The sequence below is a fragment of the Eurosta solidaginis genome, chromosome 5, assembly GCF_040869045.1.
Source record: "Eurosta solidaginis isolate ZX-2024a chromosome 5, ASM4086904v1, whole genome shotgun sequence".
NCBI lineage: Eukaryota > Metazoa > Arthropoda > Insecta > Diptera > Tephritidae > Eurosta > Eurosta solidaginis.
Genome location: NC_090323.1, coordinates 230,656,474 through 230,678,233, shown reverse-complemented (window position 1 = coordinate 230,678,233; position 21,760 = coordinate 230,656,474). Strand labels below are relative to the sequence as shown.

Here is a 21,760-nt window from a genome sequence, read left to right as displayed (position 1 = left end):
TATTTTTCCTACTCGTTGATAACTTTTCTAACATTTTTCACAGTTAAAAACTGCAAAATTAACAATTAAATTTTTCCCAAATTATTAAATAAATTATAAAATTAAAAATTGCTTCAAATAAATGTTTTTCATACATTTAAAGCAATACGGGCAATCCCCGATAAACTCATACAAACAGACAACATTTGGTTAATCCGTTGTAGTTCTATAAATAGAACATAAACAGCAACAAAACCAAGTTTCTCTGAAACCGCCTTACAAACATGCATAACATCAACACATAATTACATACGAAGTATGTGATGTGTAGAAGATAATATATGCGAAAGAAGGCAATTGGGAAAAACTTTACAACAACTAAGGCATGACGTAGCTGAATGCGTTTGTAACCATTTCAACTATCGAAGGAGTGCGGGTTCGACTCCTAATCCCGGGAGAAAAGGACTTGAAGAGATTTACAGGGTATAATCGAAACAGCTGTCGCCTTGTCCGTCCTGATGTCACGTTGTTTAAATTTTTCCCATATTATTAAATAAATTATAAAATTAATAATTGCTTGAAATAAATGTTTTTCATACATTGAAAGCAATACGGGCAAGCCACGATTAACTCATACAAATGTCCTGATGTCACGTTGTTTAAATTTTTACCAAATTATTAAATAAATTAAGGAAACAAACAATATTGGCAAGTATATTTCTTGTACAGTGAGAATGTTTAGAACAGTGATTTGCAAAATTTTGTATTTGAATGGACAAGGCGAAATAAACTTCAATTGCCAAGTCTAAAGTTTCCTATTTCATATATATATTGTCACGGATATTAACATCACATAAAGTCCAACGTGGATGGAAAGCTGCTCTCCACAACACAGCATGCGTACACCAAAGGCAAGTCGGTAGACACCGCATTGCATAGGGTGGTAATAAGCATAGAGAAATCCCTGGAATATAAGGAGTATGCTCTAGGAGTCTTCTTGGACATTGCCGGGGCTTTCAATAATGTTGCAAAATGGGCGATTATGGATGGTCTTAATTACATTAAAGTACATCCTGCCTTAATCAGATGGATCGGCTGCATGTTAAATTGCAGAAAGATTACATCACAATGGGGATTGTACGAGGCCACGAAATCAGTGGACAGGGGCACGCCGCAGGGAGGGGTGCTATCACCTCTGCTGTGGACACTGATCATCAACCAACTGCTCAGGCAATTCGATGAGGGACCCGTAAAACTTACGGCTTACGCAGATGACGTTGCAATTGTCATAAGTGGAAAATGCCTTCCAACGATTAGTTCTTTGATGGATCGGGCGCTTCGGGATATTCATACCTGGGCATCTAATGTCGGGCTGAAAGTCAATGCGGAGAAGACGGATATGGTCTTATTTACAAAGAGGTACAAGGTCCCAAATTGGACCAGGCCTAAGTTAGGAGCGGTGACCTTACAGGAGAAACCTTGCACAAAATATCTAGGAATCATCCTAGACAGTAAGCTGTCATGGAAGCTCAACGTGGAGGAGAGGGTCAAGAAGGCCTCAACGGCACTCTATGCATGTAAAAGAATGCTGGGGTGTACGTGGGGCCTATCGCCCTCTCTTTCTCATTGGGTTTTTACAGCGATTGTAAGCCCTATTCTATACTATGGAGTTCTTGTTTGGTGGAAAGCCACACAAAAAACAACATACCTCAAAAAATTAGAGGGGGTATGCAGACTATCGATGCTTTGCATTACGGGAGCCCTGAAAACAACCCCGACGGCTGCACTGTATGCCATTCTGCACATTCCACCTGTATACCTGGTAGCAAAGAACAAAGCATTAACGACCGCAACCAGGCTCGGTGCTTCGGGGCAGCTTGAGCGCCGACCATATGGCCATAGTAGTATAGCGTCCTCAGTCACAAGACGAACAGACTACATGATTCCCTACCTGCACTTTGAGGGAGATCTTAAGGCCACAATAGAGGTGGACGGTTGGCGCAAGGGTGCGCAAATGGCGGACGAGGCGATACATGTGTACACCGATGGTTCCAAAATAGTGGAAGGAGTAGGGTCTGCGGTATACTGCGCTGATCCGGAATTAAGCAGATCCTACAGGCTGCCGGATTACTGTAGCGTTTTCCAAGCGGAAATATTAGCCGTAACCAAAGCAGTAGAAACCCTGGAAGAGAATAGCTTAAGCTGCAACCGTGTTAACTTTTATATTGACAGTCAAGCAGCAATTAAGGCAATAATCTCGCATAGCACAGCATCTAAATGCGTGTTAGAGTGTAAGCAGTCTCTGGAGAGAATCGGGACAGGGAGAAGCATACATCTATATTGGGTCCCAGGGCATATGGGAATAGATGGGAATGAAAAAGCGGACGAATTAGCTAAAAAGGGCGCATCCCTTGAAGCTTGCTCCGTAGACGTCCCAATTAGATTGGGCGAGATTAAGCGAAGGCGAGAGGTGCACATGATCGACCAAGCAGAAAAGGCGTGGGTTCAAGCGCGGGGCTGTAAAGTGTCGAAGATTATGTGTAGGTCTTACAACCTTAGACTAACACAGTTGCTTCTATCATTAAAAAGAGAGGACTGTAGACTCATGACGGGTATTCTGACTGGACACTGCCTTCTGGCGTCACATGCCTTTAAATTAGGCTTGGTCAGTGATAGCAGGTGTAGGAAGTGCGGGTTGGAGGAGGAAACGATCGAGCACGTTCTGTGCTCGTGCCCTGCACTTGCCAGGCTAAGACTCCAGCTATTAGGAGTGATACAGCTGTCAGATCTAGAAGCAGCAAGTGGCTTAAGTCCTAGGAAGCTTCTAGTATTTGCCAAGAGGACGGAGTTATTTTATAACATAGGTCCTGGTTTTTGATAGGGTTTTTCAGTTTGGTCGTTAAAACAAACTTCTGGTAACACTACGGACTCAATCAGTCTATGTGAGGTCCTCATGGACCGGCCAGTTCAACCTACCTACCTAACATCACTAAGTTATACCATCACTAAGGCGATGCCAAGGCCACGATAAGCAGTATTTACGTCAATAATCAAATCATGTATACACATATATAAGGCAGCCGAAAGATGTCACACACAGATGCATTTACTTATACGCCTATGTATGCGCGAGAGACTGTAAACTACAAACATTCACATCAATAATTCAATCATTATGTATCTACATACACGAATAAATAATTGCGTCTACACATATGTACGTATACGAGCAGCGGAGCGGCAATGCACAAATACATGCATATATCTTATCTGAGTTGTCACAAGAGAGAGCAATAACTTGTGCACGTAGTTGTGGCTGGCGATTTTGTAGCCGAAACTAACTAGTAAATTCTGGAAATCGAAGAGCCTAGAAGTATGCAGCGTAAACTATAAAAGCGGGGAAGGCGAGTAAGAAGTAATTCAGTTTGAGTTGAGCTATCAATCAGTTTGATTAAGCACGCGATCTGGCGGCCAATAGTAGAGTTTCATTTGATTTATCAATCAGTTTGGTTATTAAGCCAGCGAGTAGCAAAGTATAAGTGTTATTGTGAAGTACTTTAATAAAGGCCATTTTTCTATTATTCAATATTGGAGTTATTTATTCAACAGCTTAGTGATTCGAACTTAGCAGAGGATTTGCAAGAAAATTCGTTACAATTGGTGTCAGAAGAGGAATTGTTGAATAAATTCCAGAGGACAACAAGGACATGGCAAAGTTCAGTGAATTGAAGATCCAGCAACTGAAGAAGGAGTTGGAGAGCCGTGGATTGAATACAACCGGCATTAAACTCGAACTTCAGGCACGACTACGAGAGGCAATGGAATTAGAAGGAATTGACGTGGAAGAGTATGACTTTCATCTTGATGGCGAGGAAACAACAAAAATGGAAGAGACAGTTACGCAGACAGTTACGAGCACAGACTTGAACATGATTTTGGCTGCAATATCTGCTCAAACATCGACAGTGGCTTCTCAACTGGAATCGCAAAAGACAGATATAAAATCTCAACTGGAAGAACAAAAGATAAGTATGGCATCTCAACTAGAATCCCAGGAGAACCGTATAACATCCAAGATGGAATCCCAAGAGACACGAATAACATCAAAGATCGAAGCACAAGAAACGCGTATTTCAGAAATGTCGACACAGATTACATCAAAGATGGAAACACAACTGAAAGAACAAGAGGCACGCATAACAGTACAACTCGAAGCGTAGGAGGCGCGTATATCATCAAAACTCGAAGCGCGTATGGACGAGAAAATAACGCAGTTTGAGGAAAAAAATCGAAGCCAAGGTGGATGCTTTGAGAGGTCGTATACAGGAATTGCAACTTAATCGGCCGGCTGTTTCAGCGAGTAATACGAAGGTAAAAACTCCATCTTTTGACGGCTCTGTTCCTTTCCAGGTCTTCAAGCTACAGTTTGAGAAGACCGCAGCAGTGAACAACTGGAATGTGGAAGATAAAGTTGCTGCACTCTTCATGGCGTTGAAAGGGCCTGCAGCTGAGATTTTACAAACCATTCCAGAGAGTGAACGGAACTGTTATGAAGCATTGATGGGCGCTCTAGAGAGGCGATACGGAACTGAGCATAGGAGACAGATATACCAAATGGAGTTGCTGAACCGCTTCCAGAGGCCTGGTGAAACATTGCAAGAGTTTGCGTCGGATATTGAAAGGCTAGGACATTTAGCGAAAGCGGACGCACCCGTGGAATACACTGAAAGGGTAAAAATCCAGAGCTTCATAAATGGCATACGATATGTGGAAACGAAGCGGCCAACATTCGCAGAAACGATGTCACAAGCCCTGATTCAGGAAACAGGGTCGCTTCTGTGTAAGCCAGTTTTCAAAGCACGCCGTGTGGAAGTAGAAAGGCCAGAGTGGGTAGACGCAATATTGGAGGCGCTGAAAGGATCGCAAAAGCGGAGTGAAAAAGTTATCAAATGCTTCAAATGCGGGAAGTCCGGTCACATTGCACGTCATTGCGATCTTGGCCTTAACAGTTCCAACAATGTGGGTGGGCGTAAACGCAAAGCTGGAGGAGATGAGCAAGAGCGAGTAAGAGGTAGAGAGCTAGATCCAGCTATTGAATGCCCTGTGATATCTGTGTCGCAAATTGGTAGAAAATCGAGCAGTCTTACCGTCAGAGGGAATGTGGATGGCAACGAACGAATACTGACTGTAGATACGGGCGCATATCATTCCTTGATCCGATCTGACTTGGTCAACAGGAGAGTAAAACCGTTACCTGGAGCAAAGTTGCGTACGGTCACTGGCGAGTATAACCAAGTTCAGGGAGAAGTGATATGTGAAGTATTGATTGGGAAGGTCATGGTTCTACACAAATTTGTTGTGGCAGAGATTGTTGATGAAGTTATATTGGGAGTGGATTTCTTGGTTGACCATGATATCAAGATCGATATGCAGAGAAGGGTGATGCGTTATGAGAACCAAGATGTGCCACTTAAATATAGTTTGGAAAAAGGGTTCAGCAGTAATCGGGTACTGTTGGAGAAGACTCGACGAAGGCCACGAAATTCAAAGGTAAAGGTTGATGGAACAAATGGGCCAAACAAATCAAAACCGAAGGTACCTGTGAGAGAAACACTGGCATTGAAAAGCCCTAACGGACGTACTAAAACGAAGAAAGAATGCAACGGTGGTTTCAAGCCAAGGCACACTACTGTTGTGAAGCGTCGGAACGATACTGATTATGCAAAGGAAATCCGTCCAGCGCAAGCCCTGCGAAGTAGTTCTTCATTGGCCGAGCAAAAGAGTGCGAGGGAACGATCGAGGATAATGAGTAGTAAGATGAAACACAGGTACGACAAGGAAAATAATTCGGAAGGTTTCTGGGAGGGAAATTTGGTACTGTTATACAACCCTCACCCGCGGAAAGGTGTTCCATCCAAATTTCGGTGCAGTTGGGAAGGCCCGTACAAGGTTGTGAAGAAGATCAGTGATATCATCTACCGCATACAAAGCATTGAGAAACCACGGAGTAGAAGAGTGGTACATATGGCGATGCTAGCAGCGTTTAGATCGAGAGATTTGTCTGATCGGGACGATCAGACTTAGGTGGAGGGCAGTGTCACGGATATTAACATCACTAAGTTATACCATCACTAAGGCGATGCCAAGGCCACGATAAGCAGTATTTACGTCAATAATCAAATCATGTTTACACATATATAAGGCAGCCGAAAGATGTCACACACAGATGCATTTACTTATACGCCTATGTATGCGCGAGAGACTGTAAACTACAAACATTCACATCAATAATTCAATCATTATGTATCTAGATAAACGAATAAATAATTGCGTCTACACATATGTACGTATACGAGCAGCGGAGCGGCAATGCACAAATACATGCATATATCTTATCTGAGTTGTCACAAGAGAGAGCAATAATTTGTGCACGTAGTTGTGGCTGGCGATTTTGTAGCCGAAACTAACTAGTAAATTCTGGAAATCGAAGAGCCTAGAAGTATGCAGCGTAAATTATAAAAGCGGGGCAGGCGAGTAAGAAGTAATTCAGTTTGAGTTGAGCTATCAATCAGTTTAATTAAGCACGCGATCTGGCGGCCAATAGTAGAGTTTCATTTGAGTTATCAATCAGTTTGGTTATTAAGCCAGCGAGTAGCAAAGTATAAGTGTTATTGTGAAGTACTTTAATAAAGGCCATTTTTCTATTATTCAATATTGGAGTTATTTATTCAACAGTTTAGTGATTCGAACTTAGCAGAGGATTTGCAAGAAAATTCGTTACAATATATATATCTTTATTAAGTCAAATGGTAATAACCTTACTGAATAGATTACAGGTTAACTTAGTACTAGTTTAACAATTTTAAAATGAGGTTTAGTGAGATAAGTAATAAGACTCAATGCGTGCCTTAAACTGGCAAAGTCCAGTTCAAGGCTTCTGAATAGGCGATTAAATTCTACAATACCTCTTAGAAGAGGTACGAAACTGAAGTAATTCGAACGCAGCACTTCAACGCGGAATGTACTGTGGAACCGCAGAGCTCTGTTAGGGACATTGAAAATCAACTGCCCAAGTAGTTCTGAACAGTCAATGGCACCGGATATTATGTCAAAAATAAACATTACGTTTCGAACAAAACGTCTAACTTCAAGTGGCAAGACATTGATAAGAATGTATCTAGCATTGTATGATGGCAGGGGAATATCAAAGTGTGAAAATTGTATGAACTTGCGCTGAATACTTTCAATTCTTAAAGAGTTTGAAGAGTATATCGGATTCCAGATGACTGAAGCATACTCTAGCTTTGAACGCACTAAGGCATTGTATAGCATTTTCCTGGTATATGGGTCCTTTAAACTCTTATCATATCGTCGCAAGAAAGCCAAGTTGGTATAAGCTTTTGGTATGAGAAAGTTTACGTGATTACCAAAAGTAAAAGTTTAGTCAAAACTTACGCCAAGCTCGCGAAACTCATTAACTGACACAAGAGTTACTTTTGAAATCGAGTACACAAAAAAAACATATTCATAGACTTTGTATACGTTATGTGACAGCATTTACTAATATTGGGTCGTAGATTATTTTGAATGGCCCAATTGTTAATAGCATTTAGATCTTCTTGCAGACGCAATGCATCAGAAGTACAGGAGATCCTCCGAAAGAGTTTTAAGTCGTCAGCATAAAGCAAATAATCAGAATTGTTTACGCATTACCCAACATCATTAATAAACATTAAGAACAAAATAGGACCTAGGATGCTATCTTGTGGTACACCCGAGGTTGCTGAGAATTCACAAGACTTTGTTTTCTCGATTTCAACATTTACAAACGCAACATCTTGCGTGATTGGTGCGATGTTACTGGAATGGATAAGATTGTGTTGGACGAATCTATGTTAAAAACTTCACTGTGTCTCGGCCATAAAGCTTAGAAAATCTTCCTCTTTACGAAACAGTGAAAATTTTCCATCAGAATCAAGTTCCTGGCATAAATGCTTTCACTTTTGCTAACGAAACACTAAAATTTTTTCTGATAAATCGCTGTTTTTTCTAACTTTGACCTCAATGAGGCAACTTTTAACATTATCGGATTGGCCTGAAACTTTGCAATAATCATTTTCTGATCTATTAGCATATTTTAGAAGGGTGCCCCGAAAGATAGAACAAAAATTAAAATTCACCATATACCGTGTAACCACCCTAATGTACATTCATAATAGTACCATGCAAAAGTTGAAAGAAAATGTAAGGGATAGTCCTTAATTGGATTAAAGCACACTTATAAATTATACCCAATTCATACAAAAATGTGGTAATCATAGCATTGCGGTGTCGTAGGAAAGAGATATATATATACATATTAGCTCTGAATGACATCAAAGTAAAAAATAAAATAAAACAAGTAAGAACGGACTGTCTTCGGCTGTGCCGAAGACTTCATATCTTTCATGAATGGGGCTTAATGGGATGTATAAGATAAGAAATATATAGTGAACAGATCTACATACCTAAACGATTTTTAAGATAAATATAAAATAAACACCGTGGTGTGATGGTAGCGTGCTCCGCCTATCACAACGTATGCCCTGGGTTCAACTCCCGGGCAAAGCAACATCAAAATTTTAGAAATAAGATTTTTCAATTAGAAGAAAATTTTTCTAAGCGGGGTCGCCCCTCGGCAGTGTCTGGCAAGCGCTCCGATTGTATTTCTGCCATGAAAAGCTCTCAGTGAAAACTCATCTGCCTTGCAGATGCCGTTCAGAGTCGGCATAAAACATGTAGGTCCCGTCCGGCCAATTTGTAGGGAAAAATCAAGAGGAGCACGACGCAAATTGGAAGAGAAGCTCGGCCTTAGATCTCTTCGGAGGTTATCGCGCCTTACATTTATTTATTTTTTTAAACAAGTAAGGAAGGTTAAGTTCGGGTGTAACCGAACATTACATACTCAGTTGAGAGCTATGGTGACAACATAAGGGAAAATAACCATGTAGGAAAATGAACCGAGGGAAACCCTGGAATGTGTTTGTATGACATGTCTATCAAATGAAAGGCACTAAAGAGTATTTTATGAGGGAGTGGGCCATAGTTCTATAGGTGGACGCCATTTAGGGATATCGCCATAAAGGTGGACCAGGGGTGACTCTAGAATGCGTTTGTACAATATGGGTATCAAAAGAAAGGTGTTAATGAGTATTTTAAAAGGGAGTGGGCCTTAGTTCTATAGGTGGACGCCTTTTCGAGGTGTCGCAACTTAGACTTTGTTTGTACGATATGGGTATCAAATGAAAGATGTTAATGAGAGTTTTAAAAGGGAGTGGTGGTAGTTGTATATGTGAAGGCGTTTTCCAGATATCGACCAAAATGTGGACCAGGGTGACCCAGAACATCATCTGATGGATACCGCTAATTTATTTATATATGTAATACCTGCCAAGATTTCAAGGGTTTTTTATTTTGCCCTGCAGAACTTTTTCATTTTCTTCTACTTAATATGGTAGGTGTCACAACCATTTTACAAAGTTTTTTCTAAAGTTATATTTCGCGTCAATAAACCAATCCAATTACCATGTTTCATCCCTTTTTTCGTATTTGGTATAGAATTATGGCATTTTTTTCATTTTTCGTAATTTTCGATATGGAATAGTCGGATTTCGTTCATTTTTTATAGCAAGATAAAGTGAGTTCAGATAAGTACGTGAACTAAGTTCAGTAAAGATATATCGATTTTTGCTCAAGTTATCGTGTTAAGGGCCATGCGGAAGGACAGACGAACGACTGTGTATAAAAACTGGGCGTGGCTTCAACCGATTTTCACAGAAAACAGTTAACGTCATAAAATCTATGCCCCTACCAAATTTCAAAAGGATTGGTAAATTTTTGTTCGACTTATGGCATTAAAAGTATCCTAGACAAATTGAAGAATGGCGGAGCCACGCCCATTTTGAGATTTTCATTTATTTTTGTATTTTGTTGCATCATATCATTACTGGAGTTGAATGTTGACATAATTTACTTATATACTGTAAGGATATTAAATTTTTTGTTAAAATTTTACTTTAAAAAACTTTTTTTTTAAGTGGGCGTTGGCCTTCTCCGATTTTGCTAATTTTTATTAAGCGTACATATAGTAATAGGAGTAACGTTCCTGCCAAATTTCATCATGATATCTTCAACGACTGCCAAATTACAGCTTGCAAAATTTTAAATTACCTTCTTTTAAAAGTGGGCGGTGCCACGCCCATTGTCCAAAATTTTACTAATTTTCTATTCTGCGTCATAAGTTCAACCCACCTACCAAGTTTCATCGCTTTATCTGTCTTTGGTAATGAATTGTCGCACTTTTTCGGTTTTTCGAAATTTTAGATATCGAAAAAGTGGGCGTGGTTATAGTCCGATATCGTTCATTTTAAATAGCGATCTGAGATGAGTGCCCAGGAACCTACATACCAAATTTCGTCAAGATACCTCAAAATTTACTCAAGTTATCGTGTTAACGGACAGACGGACGGCCGGACGGACATGGCTCAATCAAATTTTTTTCGATACTGATGATTTTGATATATGGAAGTCTATATCTATCTCGATTCCTTTATACCTGTACAACCAAACGTTATCCAATCAAAGTTAATATAATCTGTGAGCTCTGCTCAACTGAGTATAAAAATAAAATAAAAAACCACACTGCGCGATATACCCCCGATGAGATATGGGCCGAGCTTCTCTGCCAATTTCGCCGTACTCTTTTTAAGCCGGCTCTGAACGGCATCCGCAAGCAAATGAATTTTACTGAGAAGTTTTTCATAGCAGATATACACCCGAATTGTTTACGAAACCACTGCCGAGGTGGACCTCGCTTGGAAAATTGTCTAACAACTTTTTTGTTTAAGATTTTGATGGGCCTTGATCCCATGACCATCGGCATCGGCGTGGTAGGCGAGCAAGCTACCTCCACACCACTGCGGTTGCTGTGAAATCAAAATACTCCATTAAATATGCGTGGGAGAATCCTTAGAAAACAGCTCTTAAAGTAACAGTGTAGGGATTAAAATTCACATTAAGGCATGTCAACTTTACCTATCTTTTCATTGCTCATTTACTCGCCATCACAAAGTTTTGTAGGCCATCAAATTTTTTAACACTTAAATTGACGAGGGTCTGATAATTCTCTGTCATATTCTTTCAGAAAACTTGAAAGCTTGCCTTAAAATTTACCACATTCCAAACAGAAATTGATCAAGTATAGTGAGAATAGATCTAAAAATACCATAACTGTCATTTTAGCACCTGGTGGGTAAATGTGGGGTAAAAAAAACCAAAAATCGCCAGAAAAATAGAGTTCATTGCACTTTCGCGCACATTTTAAACCCCGACTCCTGGTTTAAAGCCACATATAATAAACTGGCAATGTCTTTTTCAATGGCATCACAGTTTCCTGGCAGTGCTCAAAGAAACATTTAATCCGCAGAATCACAAGAGGGCTGTGAAGATGTGAAAGTGCATAGATGAATGAATAAATAAATGTAAGGCGCGATAACATCCGAAATTATTTAGGGCCGAGCTTCTCTTCCAATTTGCGTCGTGCTCCTTTTTATTTTTTCCTACAAATTAGTGGGACGGAAACTAGTTGTTTTATGTTGACCCCGAAAGGCATCTGCAAGGCAGATGAGTTTTCACTGAGAACCTTTTCTTGACAGAAATGCACTCGGAGTGCTTGCCAAATCACTTCCGAGGGGCGAACCTGATTAGAAAAACTTTCACCTACTTGTCTTATGCCGACTCCGAACGGCATCTGCAAGACAGATGAGTTTTCACTGACAACGTTTTCTTGACAAAAATGCTTGCCAAATCACTTCCGAGTGGGGAACCTGCTTAGAAAAACTTTCATCTCATTGAAAAAATTTGTTTCTTCAATTTTGATGTTGCTTTGTCCGGGAGTGAGCCCAGGCTCATTAGTGTGGTAGGCTGAGCACGCTACTATTACATCAAGGCGGTTGCATAGATGACAAGTTCTTTATTAGAATATGAGGTAGGTGCGAATGGCGCAATATCTCTAGTCTCGATCTGAAGTTTACGGAAGTTTCCAAACTGAGTGGTAATGTGGGCATTGCTATGTACTCAGTAGAACTTTCATAGTATCATCTTTCAGGCGGAACTAACACCCAGAAAGGAGGCAATACCAATAATTTTGTCTGACACTCAAACAGCGATAAAAGCCCTCCAGTGCAGGAACACGTAATCGAAAGTAGCAATAAAGATAAATATATATAACTATATATATAACTAATCTGTTGTAACGCCACAGTAGAGATATATGTCACATATCCTTTTTGCTGCCGTGCAGTCTACGAACTAGTGAGCAAAGCTACTGAGCAAGCCGAGTTAAACCAGACGTGTAATGACATTGAACCGCCTATAACTGTGTGCAAATACTGGCCCATATCTATTTTTTACGGACCACCCAACCCACATTGTGAGGTTTACAGACAAACTTGGCCTGACATAAATGAGAGCCGAACTCCTAATTAATCTAATTGGTCTCTCCTTATTAATGAGCCAATGTCTGTTTGGAGTACACGGCGAACGCATGGAAATACGAACGAATGATTTCTCCTGGAAGTGTGAAGCATTTCCCTTGTAGATGGGCTGCTCTGGTCAAAACGCGTATGGAATTTGTGATAAAAGGAGCTTAGTTTGTTTAAATCAATAACTTTCTGCGCTGCATTAGGCGGACAAATGGGTTAAACTTATTTCATATTTATACAGTGATAACACAGAGGATCAGCCAGGTAAAGTGTGATTCTCTGCTTTGTTGGAGCAAAATCACTATAACTCAACCTTACTTAATGAGCTTTGTTCCGAAAAAAGAAAGAATAATCATCGTCATTAATTGGCGCTTAACCGCCAAAGAGATGTTTGTCGTTTCCTAACAATTCACGCCAGCTATACCTGTTTCGCGCCTACTGACGCTTATTGGGAGCACTAAGGGAGGTCAAATCTTATCCAATCTCCAGGTGGACCCTTCCTTTATTCTTCCAAACTGCCGTGTCGACTGAAATACTTTCTTGGCCGGAGCGTCTTCGTCCATTCGCATAAAATGACGTGGCAAGCGAAGCTTTTGAGTTTATATCTGCGCATTATACATCCTCCGATAGTCGCCTTGGGCATCACGGACAGGACCATAAATCTTCCGGAAAACTTTTCTCTTGAACAATTTAAGATCCATCTCATCTTCTCTCGCCACCATCCCTGTTTCCTAGCTATACTTCAGGACAGGTATGAAGAACGACTTTTAGAGCGTGATTTTCGTTCGTCGAGAATGAAAAGAATTTAGCTACAAATAAACAGTTAATAATGATGTTGATAAATAAAATGGTTCCCTGCTGTCTGGCGAAGCTGTACTTTGTAAATTACTTTAAAGTACTCGCTATGGCTCAAAGAGATCACTCAAACAAATAATTTTTTGCAAGGAGTCTGTGTACAGAAAGCTGCTTGCTATTTAAAGTTCATAAGAAAAACTACATTAAAGTTCAATTCAAACAGAAACTTCACAAGTAGATACGTACATACATATGTATATTGTTTTTCATTATTAAGTAACAAAGTGAAAAGGTCGTAGAGCATCAACTCTTAATATCATTAAGACGAGTAGAAAGAACAAAATCAAACATAGACTTTTCATATCATTGAGTACTTAATCCTGCATTCTTCTATTGAAAATGAACGAAAATAGCGAAATGCGTAAATATTATGTGGAAACTTGAAATAAATAGATAGTAGGTGCGTAAGTAAGTAAGAAAGCGCTTTGCTACTCCCAAAGAAACATACGAAAACCAATTGAACTGCGTGGTAAGCAAATCGAGATTTCGTCTTAATTTTATGAAATTTATTCACTGCTGTACCTCTTGGCAAGAGCTTAGCCATCTTATTACAACAAAGTCTGGCGGGAAAGTCTATATAATTTTTGACTTACTTATTTGTAACTAAGAAGTACTGTTCTAGGCTACCAAACCCAATTTCTTAGGACCAAATCGGCGAATTTTTAATATTTTCTGTCGCACAATGTCAAAGTTCGGCTGTAAACAAATGTTGAATACTTCTTTCGTATTGTGACGAATATTAGCATCACTAAGCTAATACTAAATAAATAATCACGCAACAATAAAAAAACATGAAGCAGCCACTCGTATATACATGAACGCATCAATCATCATTTACACACATACATACAAGGAAACGAAGGGATATCTCACAAACACATGTAATCATCAAACGAATTAGTTACTCACACATACACCTGCATATGGTTATAAGAAAAACATAAACTACAAATATACATGTATATAGATGGTAACCAAGCAGGAGATTGGGAGATTTGTCTGATCGGGACGATCAGACTTAGGTGGAGGGCACTGAGCGATGCTATCGTTTCTAAGCCGATGTGTGAATGCACATCAATAATTCAATCATTATGTATCTACATAAACGAATAAATAATTGCGTCTACACATATGTACGTATACGAGCAGCGGAGCGGCAATGCACAAACACATGCATATATCTTATTTGAGTTGTCACAAGAGAGAGCAATAATTTATGCACGTAGTTGTGGCTGGCGATTTTGTAGCCGAACTAACTAGTAACTTCTGGAAATCGAAGAGCCTAGAAGTATGCAGCGTAAACTATAAAAGCGGGGCAGGCGAGTAAGAAGGAATTCAGTTTGAGTTGAGCTATCAATCAGTTTGATTAAGCACGCGATCTGGCGGCCAATAGTAGAGTTTCATTTGAGTTATCAATCAGTTTGGTTGTTAAGCCAGCGAGTAGCAAAGTATAAGTGTTATTGTGAAGTACTTTAATAAAGGCAATTTTTCGATTATTCAATATTGGAGTTATTTATTCAACAGTTTAGCGATACGAACTTAGCAGAGGGTTGCAAATAAAAGGATTTGCAGCAAATTCATTACAATATGATAAATTGCGTAATAAATTGCCCAAATGTTTAAATTGCCAATTTGGAGTGTGTTTATACATAGCATTATATATGTACAGCAAAACGTATAAAAAAATAAAAAGGTTTGGTCAAATATTAACAGATTTATATTTTGCGCTCATGTTTATGTATGCTGGGATCAGCTGCGATAAGCAAGTTTTGACATTGCCCTCACTACTGCAGATAACCGTGCATTTAATTTCTATTTAGTCTTTAAATATAAATTAAGTGCGATTTCTATTATATGACTTAAGATTGGTCATAGTAGAAGAGGACCATGGCAGTGATTTTGCTTATTAGCCGTCAAAAAGCAGGTATATACTACATCTCGCTTAAAATGGTAGTGTTCTTGCAGCAGTGGTTCGCCCCATCCAATAGGTGGGACCACTCACGAATTGTCATCAATATCCTCTAACGAGAGTCTGAGGAAACTTGCTGTTTCAACAGGGTTGGACCAGAGATATAAGGGTGTTAGAGGTGTTGGTTTCACATTGCAGTTGAAAAGATGGTTCGTGGCATTTGGAGGCCCATTACAAGCTGAACATACCTCTGAGTATGTCGTGGTTGATTATTGATAAGTAATAGTTCAACTCATTACATATCCAGATCGAAGATGAGTTAGGGAGAATGCTTACCTCAACTGCGAGTTCCGGGTGTTTTTTTTTTAAGAACAGGGTTCCGACGACTTTTTGTGGATGTTTCTGAGGGCCTTGTCATGCTTCTTTTCTTCATAGGGCTGAATTCTTAAGAGACGGAGTTCCTCAGTGTTTATTGTGAGGACTTCTTAAGTTCTGGTAGGCGGGGCTTCTTCAATCCGATATCTCTTGGGATGCCTGAATTCTGGGTATTCATTAGAAACTATTTGTTCAGCACTTCATTTCTATCCATTTTTTGGAGTACTATCGCCTCCATGTATAGATGGTGCTCTGGTGACACAAGAGGACATCCCGTAGCAACTCTGAGCGCAGTGTTTTGATATACCTGCAGCTTTCTTCAGTGTGTTTCTGGGCTCGGTCACCATGGGGTACATGTAGCATATAAGAGGCCGACCAGTTGCTTTATAAGTTGTTAAAAGCGTTTTTAAACGGTTTCATTTAGCTTGAGTTGACAGGCAGGCCGCTCGGCCGTTGTGAACGAATCTTGTAATTGAAATTTAAGTAACTTCCCGATAAGCTACAAGCTTGAAACTTGGAATATAGTTCAGAACCCGATGACAATCCAATAAAAAGAAAAAAATCGCCGCTAGGTGGCGCAAAGATCGAGATATTCACAAAAATCGTATTTGTGGTCCGATTTGATTTGGTCTATATTTGGAACACATAATACATACATGAATAGAAAGCGACCTATGATGCCCGATTTGGCTCATATTTGGAACAAATATTGCGTACAGTCCAGTAGAAGTGACATCAAAATATTTTGGAGTTGGAGGAGGGACAAGCATACGTGGCGCAGAGTCGAGTAAAGTCTTTGGAAGGATTATGTATTGAGGACTTAGGTTGTAACAAATTCTCAGGAAAGAGTCCTTGCAATAATGAGTCACTAAATGAACTAAATAGAATGAGAAATAATAGGCAATTAAATAAAGACTAAAAACTTGAAAATAAAATAATTAAAAAAAATTTTTAAGTTAAACGGTTTTATTGAAAACAATACTTACATGAAATAATAATAATACGAGAAGCTAGAAAATAATTAGGTAGGTCCTAGGTACTAGTCATCACACTCCTTATCAATCTAGGGCGTTGATCAGACAATTAAATAAAAGTAGGAAGGAAGAAAATAGCGTAAACTGCAGGCGCGTCCATTCTTTACATTGACAGCCAAGCAGCAATTAAGGCAATAATCTCTCATAGCACACATTTAAAAGTGCATTAAAGTGTAAGCAATCTCTGCAAAGATTCAGGACAAGGAACTATCAGTTCAAGCAGCAGCAAGTAGCATAGGTCCTGTAGAGCTTCTAGTATTTGCCAAGAGGGCAGGAATATTTTAAAAGATTGGTCGCGGTCAGTGTGGTCGATGAGCAAACTTCTGGCAACACTATGAAATCATTTAGTCTATGACCGGTCCTCACCGACCGGTTAGTTCAACCTAACCATAGCTTAGCCGAGTTGTGGAGGGGATAATTCTCCTCATTGCTAGCTAACGAGGGAGAAGACGAACCCGATACGACAATCACCGATGAGGGAAACCATGTTCCGGCACCCGAATAAGACGAAGTGAGAACGGCCATATCCCGGCTAAGAAATAAAAAGGCGTCAAGTAATGACAAAGTGTTGCTATGTCAAATATGATTGGACGTGTGCATGCCTCCATATTGGAATTTAAGTGTACCCTTCCCAAACCATAAGAAAGGCAATCACGCAAACAGCACCCATTATCGCAAAATCATCCTGCTCATTATCGCATATAAGGTTCTATCTAGCATATTGTGCGAAAGATTGAAGCCCATAGTCAACAAACTGATTGGACTTTATCATTGCGGCTTTAGACCAGATTACTCTACTATCGACCAGATCTATACAATGCACCAGTTCCTGGAGAACACTCACTATAAGAAAATCCGCACTAATCATATTTTTATCGACTTCAAAGCAACATTTGACAATGCATAAAGAAGCGGCGTGTATGCTGCTGTGTCTGAGTTTAAGATCTCTGCAAAATTAACAAGACTCTGCCAAACAACGTTAAGCAATACCAGCAGCTCCATAGAAGGACCTCTCCCAGCCATTCGAAACCAAACGAGGCTACAAAAACAATAACAGCTTAGAAATCAAACCGAGGATAACTCTTGCCAACAAGTGCTACTTTGGACTGAAAGGAAATTGAGAAGTAAAGCGCTTTCTCGACGAACAAAAGTCACGCTCTACAGGTCGCTCAACATACCCGTCCTCATGTCTGGCTTGGAATCATGGAAGGTGTCGGGAGAATATGAGATGGCTCCTTGAGTGTACGAGAGAAAAGCTCTCCGGAAGATGTATGGTCCTGTCTGTGATGCGGATGGCGAATATTGAAGAAGGTATAATGATGAGCTGTATGAGCTTTACGCAAATATGACGATAATGCTGCGAATAAAAACCCAAAAGCTACGCTGACTAGGTCATGTTATGCGAATGAACGTAGAAAGAAAGTGTTTCAGTCGACACCGAAGTTCGGAAGCAGAGGAAGGGGGGACCCCTGCATTAAGTTAGGAGAGGCAAGTGGAGGAAGACTTGACCTCCATTGGTGCTCTAAATCGGCGTGAGCTATCGCGAAAGAGGAATAACTGGTGGGACTTGTTACGAAACAGACAAAATGTTTAGGCGGCTAATAGTGTTTTCTTTTCTAAAATAAATTGTTGCCTAAGTAAATGGTAAAGCCTTAATAGAGTTACTCCTACCCCAGAAAATTTTTAACATTTATAGTGCATGCAAAGAACATAAATGGCTGATTTTCACAAACGCGCTGTCAATGATAATAAAAATTCATTAGCAATAATTTTCTTCGCTAAAAATTTGTGAAGTTACGAAAATAAATTGGCACGATCAGCTGGTTGAGCAGAGTTGTACTGCCACACCGCCATTTTATGCAGGGTAAGAGTGTAACGCTTTGTGTTGCGAGCAGGCAACAATTTTCACAAAAGAAGGAAATACCCCATAAAGGCGTTACCTGCTTTTTAGAATAGAACAACATATATAAACAACCTTTGCGCGGCGTACAAAAAGCGTAACACTTTTGCCAGAAAACAAAACGCTATAAGCCAAACGAAGGATGGTGATGAGTCAGTCTAAGTTTTGAGTAAAAAAATCAATTTTTAAGAAAGAGTAATTTTTTCTATTTTTTTTTTTTATAAAACTCAAACAGTTATTAAACATTGTGAGCATCCCTTCGCTTTTGAAACTGTTTTATTTAACTTGACTTGACAGGCTGGCTGGCACGAATTTTGTAATTGAAATTTAAGTAACTACCCGATAAGCTACAAGCTTGAAACTTGGAATATAGTTCAGAACCCGATGACAATGCAATAATAAAAAAAAAACTCCGATAGGTGGCGCATGGATCGAAATATTTCAAAAAATCGTATTTGTGGTCCGATTTGGTTCATATTTGGAACACATAATACATACAAGAATAGAAAGAGATCTATGAAAAAAATCGCCACTAGGTGGAGCAAGGATCGAGATATTCGAAAAAATTATATTTGTGGTCCGATCTGGCTCATATTTGGAACACATAATACATGCAAGAATAGAAGCAGACCTGTGAAAAAAATTGCCGCTAGGTGGCGCAAGATCGATATATTCGAAAAAATCGTATTTGTGGTCCGATTTGGTCCATATTTGGAACACATAATACATACATGAATAGAAATCGACCTATAAAAAATCGCCGCTAGGTGGCGCAAGGATCGAGGTATTCAAAAAAATCGTTTTTGTGGTTCGATTTGGCTCATATTTGGAACAAATATTACATACATATAGTAAGGAAGAAGTGACATCAGAATATTTTGGAATTAGAGGAGGGACAACAAGCATACGTGGCGCAGAGTCGACCGCTAAGCGAGGGATGTGGGCCATCTATCTAATCAACATAAAATACTTAAAAATCTAATTCGTAGACATATTTACTTACCGCAACATTAATGTATATTTACTATTCTTTGTAGCTTTTTTACGCGCCAAAATCATCAACGCCAAAGAATTACCAACTACACCAAGTAATAGTACAATGCCGCTAAATAATAAGCGTTTCGGATTAGCATATAATGCCTTTGTGTGAGCGCCAATACTTGGCAATGCAGTTGAGCTGGCATTCCAATCGAAATCACTTGACGATGCGACGTTAGCTTCAAGTGAGATCAAAGAAGATAAGACGCTGGTATTCTCCATGCTTGTTATTTAATGTTAAGGAATGTTATTTATTTGTGATATTGGTATGTATGTAATGTTGTGCTTATTTATTTATAATTATTTGTTTTTGTGTTCTGGTTAAGCAGATGTTTTTGTTCACAAGCGACCAACTAGGCGTATACGTAATATTTTTTTATTTTATTTTATTTTTTCTTATTAGTGTACGTTATATGAAAATAACTGCATTTTTCTAAAGAATTGCAATTTTTGATTAATTATTAGTTTAATAGTTGCAGCAAACAAACTTTTTTTTACATAATCTAATAACCAAGCAACTCACTTAATCACTTTTCGTAGCCGGCACTTTTTATTGCACAATTATTGTTAAAATATTCGTTTTGTTTATATTTGTTATTGTAAATTACGAGTATTTGCATACGATTAAAAACACTTGAATTTCGTTGTCACTTTAAATAATTTATTAGCTGCATGAATATTTTTATGCAATCAATGAGCTTGAGGAGCTGCTACTACAACAACAAAAACAGGAGCTGCTGCACTTGGAAGCTGCTGCAATTGGACAGCAGCATTGGAGCAATGGTAAACAAGTTTCGTATAACGGTAATTGAATCTGATGTTTATGTATAGCACAACAGCATTCAAATCAATTAACTTATTTAGATAAAATTATATTTTTTTATAGTTAATTAACTTTTTTTTAATTGATTTTCAGATTTTTATTTTTTTATTAATGCATTAAATATTACTTCAACTTTTATATCATTCAATTACATACACATTTTTGCATAGAAGCTATGAATTCAACAAAACGTTCTAGTTTAATTCATTTGCAATTTTAATTAAAAATCTCAATTGAAAACCCAACGTTTGCTTCATACAAAAACACAAACTACAAAATTTTACTTAGCAAATTATTTTGTGTTTTGCGCACGCAAATACTTCTATACATCCAATCGTTAGCGCGTCTAGCGGCGTACTGTTTGAGCGTGTGCCAATTGCAATCATTTAACTGCCGGTAGCAATACTGCACAGCTGCTAACAACGACGGAGACAAACAACAACGTCGAAGTCAGCGTCTACGTCAACGGCAGTGCTAATCGTAGCAGCATGACTTGATGCCGCTTGATGTGTTTGCTTGCCGCTGACTGTGATAACACAATCGCGTATGTAACGAAGCTGCTTCGTTGGGTGATGCCGCTAAAGGCCGTTCGTTGTTGGCAGCATCGCCAAAAAGAGAAAGTACAACACATACACATATGTGCATGCATACATACATAAGTGTTTGTGTTTGACTTCGCTTATCAGTACTTTCGTCAAATAAAATCTCTCCTTTTTTTTGTTAGCATTAAAAAGCGAGACATCCCCTGAGCTTTCGTTGATACGTAATTGTCCACCTAATTGTCATTTAAAACAAGTAAGGAAGTCTAAGTTCGGGTGTAACCGAACATTACATACTCAGCTGACAGCTTTGGAGACAAAATAAGGAAAATCACTATGTAGGAAAATGAACCTAGGGTAACCCTGGAATGGGATTGTATGACATGAGTATCAAATAGAAGGTATTAATGAGTATTTTAAAAGGGAGTGGGCCTTAGTTCTATAGGTGGACGCCTTTTCGGGAAATCGCTATAAAGGTGGACCAGGGCTGACTCTAGAATGTGTTTGTACGATATGGGAATCAACTGAAAGGTGTTAATGAGTATTTTAAAAGGGAGTGGCCCTTAGTTGTATATGTGAAGGCGTTTTCGAGATATAGGGCAAAATATGGACCAGGGTGACCCAGAACATCATCTGTCGGGTACCACCCTGCAAAAATTGTTGGATTACGTGTTCCATTTTCTTCATGTTGGAGTACTCTAACAATACTCCTTTGCAAAGCGTTTGCGGACCACCATCAGCCGATGATTGCTCGCTTTTTAACGACCGCGATCACGACACGATGACG

General features: G+C 39.2%; 1 protein-coding gene across 1 annotated transcript in view; it reads right to left on the bottom strand.

The window, feature by feature from the left end:
• LOC137252716 (prostaglandin D2 receptor) overlaps window positions 1–20,776 on the bottom strand; it is an 88,571-nt gene extending 67,795 nt beyond the window's left edge. The window contains exon 1 of the mRNA XM_067788771.1: window positions 19,577–20,776. Coding sequence (XP_067644872.1) covers window positions 19,577–19,833 — 257 coding nt within the window. The 5' untranslated portion in view covers window positions 19,834–20,776. The remainder of the gene's footprint in view (window positions 1–19,576) is intronic.
• Window positions 20,777–21,760: the final 984 nt, after the last annotated feature.